The following is a 6009-nucleotide window of genomic DNA, read 5'->3' on the forward strand; positions in this document are numbered from 1 at the left end:
ACACTTTTAACACACTTTTAAACTTCGTTACTGGTAGATGTGTCAAAATAAAACATTTTTTTCTCTTGGCTTTTTGTGAGAAAATTGTAAATTTGTAAGTTTAAACGTAGTTTAATTTTTTTATGATTTTAGCTCAATAGAGGGCATAGGATTGGATAAAATTCGAAAAATTAAACTACGTTAACACAACAAATACAATTTTCTCAGAAGCCAAGAGAAAAAAATGTTTTATTTTGACACATTCTACCAGTATACGAAGTTTAAAATTCTTTAGTTACCTAGAAATTATGTTGACATCTGCCGTTCAAAAGGACAAGATCCCAAAACCCTCAATTGTGATTGGTGATTTACAAATTTCCCTTCCCCTGCACCTGTCCCTAAAAAGCATCTTTCTACCAACTCCTCTCCCTTCTCCCTCATTTCCTTTTAGTTTGTAAATTTGCATATAAATTTGCATATAAATTTGCATATAAATTTGCATATAAATTTGCATATAAATTTGCATATAAATTTGCATATAAATTTGCATGTAAATCATTAAATCTCCACCCACTTTTTATTTTTGTTTGCTTTTGCAATGCTAAGCCAGCCCCCACCACTGGCACCACCCCTGCATGGTATGAAAGCACTCGACTATGACTAGTGATCATGAGTGTGTCCCACACTGCCACCACAGTCACTACTACCAATTACCACTACAAATACTGCCACTAATGCCACCACCACCACCATCATTACCACCATCACCACCATCATTACCATCACCACCACCATCATCATTACCACCACCACCATCATCATTACCACCACCACCATCATCATTACCGCCACCACTACAGACACCACCACCACCACCACCACCACCACCATCATTACCACTACCAGTATCATCACCACCACCACCACCACCATCATCATTACCACCAGAATCATTACCACCATCACCACCACCACCATCGCCACCACCACCATTTGCAGAAGACACTTACCCAAGATGCCACGCAGTGGGACTGAACCTGGAACCATTTCGTTGGTAAACAAGCTACTTACCACACAGCCACTCCAGCAATAAAATTTACTAAAACAAAAAAAAAAAAAAAAAAAAAAGAAAAAGAAATTGTTATTGTTAATGCCATTGTCGTTATTGAGCAAACCGAGGTAAGTTTCGATCAGTTCAACCCATTGCAAGATGGGAGCACAGTGTTGTGAATTTGGGAACTGAAAAATTTTTGACTAAGGTTTCAGGAAACGAAGTGTTTCACGGATATGCAATAAAAATTACTAAAACAAAAAGAAATTGTTATTGTTAATGCCATTGTCGTTTTTGTTTAACCGGAGGTAAGTTTTGACAAGTTAATTCAATATGCATAAACTTAGAAAAACTTAGATATGTTTCGACCAAAGATTGGTCCAGGCCTTGTCTAACTTAATAGCACCACCTGATAGGATTATTCGGATCCTATTTAAGTCAAGTTTTGTTTAGTCAAGTTTTGTTTAAGTCAAGTTTTTGTTAAGTCAAGTTTTGTTTAAGTCAAGTTTTGTTTAAGTCAAGTTTGTTCAAGTAGTGAGTTCTTGTTGGTGAGTTGTATCCAATTATGGGTGGCTTATCTGGTATTCTTTGAAGGAATCTATCCAGACTTTGTTTAGGTTGATGGGATCCTTTCCTCTTTGATCTCCCTCGGACAATGTTAAATAGCAGGCAGGGCCTGTTGAGGAAAGAAATTATGTTGCATGTACATGTATGTTGTGTCTTGAATTGGGCAGGGGACGTATGGCCCATGGTCCAAGTCTTGGATGAACCTTGAAGCTAATGTTTAGGTCGTTTGGGCAAAAGATTACTAAACATGCATAGATTACTAAAAAACTTCATTGAAGATTTAGAATTAAATTCTCTCACTCCTTACTCCTTTACTCCTTTACTTGTTTCAGTCATTTGACTGCGGCCATGCTGGAGCACCGCCTTTAGTCGAGCAAATCGACCCCGGGACTTATTCTTTGTAAGCCCAGTACTTATTCTATCGGTCTCTTTTACTCGTTTCAGTCATTTGACTGTGGCCATGCTGGAGCACCGCCTTTAGTTGAGCAAATCGACCCCGGGACTTATTGCTTGTAAGCCCAGTACTTATTCTATCGGTCTCTTTTGCCGAACCGCTAAGTGACGGGGACGTAAACACACCAGCATCGGTTGTCAAGCAATGCTAGGGGGACAAACACAGACACACAAACACACACATACATACATATATATATATATATACATATATACGACAGGCTTCTTTCAGTTTCCGTCTACCAAATCCACTCACAAGGCATTGGTCAGCCCAGGGCTGTAGCAGAAGACACTTGCCCAAGATGCCATGCAGTGGGACTGAACCGAGAACCCTGTCTCCTTTTTTTTTTTGATAATCTATATTAAATAGTATAAATTCTATGTCCCTAAAGAAACTACTCAGTTCATCTTAATTACTTCACTTCCATTTCTTAATATATCATTAACCCAGGATATTTTTACCTAACTAATTAGCTTTTCTCCGCAGGTAGTAAATATTACGTCTAACAGATTCTATAATTTAATTAATTAATAACAATTCACTATCTACTAGATGGGAGTACAGTATTGTGAATTCATCATCATCATCATCATCATCATCGTTTAACGTCTGTTTTCCGCGCTCGCAAGGGTTGGACGGTTTGACCGGGGATCTGGGAATCCAGGGCTGCACCAGGCTCCAGTCTGATCTGGCAGTGTTTCTACAGCTGGATGCCCTTCCTAATGCCAACCACTCCGCGAGTGTAGTGGGTGCTTTTTACGTGCCACCTGCACAGGTGCCAGGGGGGGTCTGGCATCGGCCACGATCGGTTGGTGCTTTTAACGTGCCACCGGCACGGAAGCCAGCCAAGGCGGCGCTGGCATCGGCCACGTTCGGATAGTGCTTTTTATGTGCCACCGGCACAGAAGCCAGTCGAGGCGGCGCTGGCAACGGCCACGTTCGGATGGTGCTTTTTATGTGCCACCGACACAGGTATCACAACTACTATTTCCATTGATATTTGTTTCGATGTTCGTGTACATGCACTTGACTCAACAGGTCTCCTCAAGCACAGCGAGATGTTCCGGGATCCAAGGTACTTTGAATGGGCAGGGGCTATGCAGAACTGGAGCCGGAAGCATCCCGGGTCTTTGTAGTCACAGCACGTGAAATGAAAGATTTTGACTAAGGTTTCAGGAAACGAACTGTTTCATGGATATGCAATAAAAATGATTTAAAAATATGGAATTTTATTCATTGTTCCTTTTGTTTTTATTGTTAACGTTACTGATGTTTATGTTCTTGTTCCATTTTTTTGTTTTCCTTTATCATCATCATCATCATCATCGTTTAGCATCCACTTTCCATGCTAGCATGGGTTGGACGGTTCAACTGGGGTCTGGGAAGCCGGAAGGCTGCGCCAGGCTCCAGTCTGATCTGGCAATGTTTCTACAGCTGGATGCTCTTCCTAATGCCAACCACTCTGTGAGTGTAGTGGGTGCTTTTTATGTGCCACCTGCACAGGTGCCAGACGAGGCTGGCAAACGGCCACGATCGGATGGTGCTTTTTATGTGCCACCGGCACGGGGAAATGTATTTAATATTTATTATATTACAATTATTATAATTACATTAAACTTAATATTACAACATGTATACATATATATATATGCGCACCACACAGACAGACAGATAGAGATAGATAGATAGATAGATAGATAGATAGATAGATAGATAGATAGACAGATAGATAGATAGATAGATAGATAGATAGACAGATAGATAACAAGATTACTTGAGAGTGTGTGAGAGAGCTTTATTGATATATAGCCAGCCCAATATATGTATGCACACGTATGTGAGAGAAATATAGAAATAGAGAAAAGTGCTTGGTGTGTGTATGTGTGTGTGTGTATGTGTGTGTAAGAGAGAGAAAAAGAGAGAGAGAAGGAGAGAGAATAAGAGTGTTCTTGCATGCGTGAGAAGGTGCATGTATCCGAGTATTGTATATTAGTGGAAACGTTTTGGTCTACATAAACAATTACCATATTTAATGGCATAAAAAACCACACAGGACAGACCCCGCCAATTTCAACAGTATATTCAGGAATAAGAAAGTTTTTAATGCATTGAAGCATGCAATATGGGCACAGTCTCACTCATAAGACACTGGGTGATACATCTCAAAGTGTTTCGGTCTTAATCTGAGGACATATACCAAGAGTGAACATATACTAGGCGCAGGAGTGGCTGTTTGGTTGGTAGCTTGTATACCAACCACATGGTCCCAGGTTCAGTCCCACTGTGTGGCACTTTGGGAAAGTTTCTTCTACTATAGCCTCGGGCCGACCAAAGCCTTGTGAGTGGATTTGGTAGACGGAAACTGAAAGAAGCCCGTCATATATATGTATGTATATATATGTGTGTGTGTGTGAGTTTTTATGTCTGTGTTTGTCCCCCCCAACATCGCTTGACAGCCGATGCTGGTGTGTTTATGTCCCTGTAACTTAGCGGTTCGGCAAAGAGACCGATAGAATAAGTACTTGGTTTACAAAGAATAAGTCCTGGGGTTGAGTTGCTCGATTAAAGGCGGTGCTCCAGCATGGCCGCAATCAAATGACTGAAACAAGTAAAAGAGAGTAAAGAGTGATAAAAATCTAACATCCAGTCAACATCATTGTGTTTAGAGTGGTCACTAGTGATGGGGACGTTATGCCTCCATTCACTTTCCCACACAGCCTCACACTCAACACAGAGGCCTACATCAAGGGCCTGGAGGAGATAGTGCTGCCTTGGGTCAAGATGGTGGCTGCTGGAAGACCTTATGTCTGGCAACAGGACTCTGCACCATGCCACACAAGCAGGAGAAGCCAGTCATGTTTTGTCAGACAATTTCTGCAACCACACCACCCTGAACATCTGGCCATGTAACTCTCCAGACTGCAACCCCCTTGGTTATTAGGTGTGGGGTGTGCAGTTGAGCAAGAGACCAACAAAACTCTTTATAACACCAAAGATGAACTGAAGGTAAGGATTATGGCAGCATTCACCAACTTAAGCAAGGAGACCGTCCAGAAGAGTTGCAGGAGATTCCGAAGTCGTATGGAGGCCATGGTTGAAGCCAATGGCGATTTTATTGAATAAATTTATGCTTAACCCTTTTGATACCAACCCGGCCAAAACCACCTCTGGCTCTGTAGTACAAATGTCTTACTTTCATAAGTATTGAATTAAAATCTTCCACCAAACCTGAGTCACAATTTATGTTCCTAACACTAGCTGAATGATAACTAAGTTATTTTACTAAATTCTTTGTTATATTTAAAATTAATTGAAAGAAGCACAGAGCATCTCAACAGAAATATGGTAACAAAAGGGTTGAAATATATATAATAGAGAAACAATTCTTAAACCCTTTTGATACCAACCTGGTTAAAACCACTTCTGTCTCTGTAGTACAAATGTCTTGTTTTCAAAAGTTCTGAATAAAAATCTTCCACCAAACCTTAGTCACAATTTGTGTTCCTCACACTAGCTGAATGATAACTAAATTATTTTACTAAATTCTTATTTATATTTAAAGTAATTGAAAGAAATACAGAGCATCTCAAAATAAAAATGGTAACGAAAGGGTTAAGTATTTCAAGATATTTTTATGCAATTTTGGTAAATATATCTGTTAAAATGAGATGCCAGTGTTATTTTCATTTAGACAACAGTTTACTCACTGCAACCTAGACAGTAAGGAATGATTTAGAGGAGATTTAGCTGCTATTTCTAGCTACTGTGTAGGGGTCTCCCTCACTGGCTCATACATATACATACATAATTTAGTAGGGAATGAGTGAAAGAGATTTAATTGCTACTTTTACCAGGTCTATCTACCATGTAGAGCTCTCCCTTATTAGCTCATACATACATTTATTCGGTCCATTTATATAAGACATCTAGATCTTTCTGTAGACAACATCAAGAACAA

At 40.0% G+C, this 6009-nt stretch overlaps 1 protein-coding gene across 1 annotated transcript in view; it reads left to right on the forward strand.

The window, feature by feature from the left end:
* LOC115226503 (jouberin-like) overlaps positions 1 to 5775 on the forward strand; it is a 75020-nt gene extending 69245 nt beyond the window's left edge. Inside the window, exon 30 of the mRNA XM_036515170.1 lies at positions 5769 to 5775. Within this exon, the coding sequence (XP_036371063.1) occupies positions 5769 to 5775 (7 nt within the window). The remainder of the gene's footprint in view (positions 1 to 5768) is intronic.
* The last annotated feature ends 234 nt before the right edge of the window (positions 5776 to 6009 follow it).

The sequence above is a fragment of the Octopus sinensis genome, linkage group LG30, assembly GCF_006345805.1.
Source record: "Octopus sinensis linkage group LG30, ASM634580v1, whole genome shotgun sequence".
NCBI classification, from domain to species: domain Eukaryota; kingdom Metazoa; phylum Mollusca; class Cephalopoda; order Octopoda; family Octopodidae; genus Octopus; species Octopus sinensis.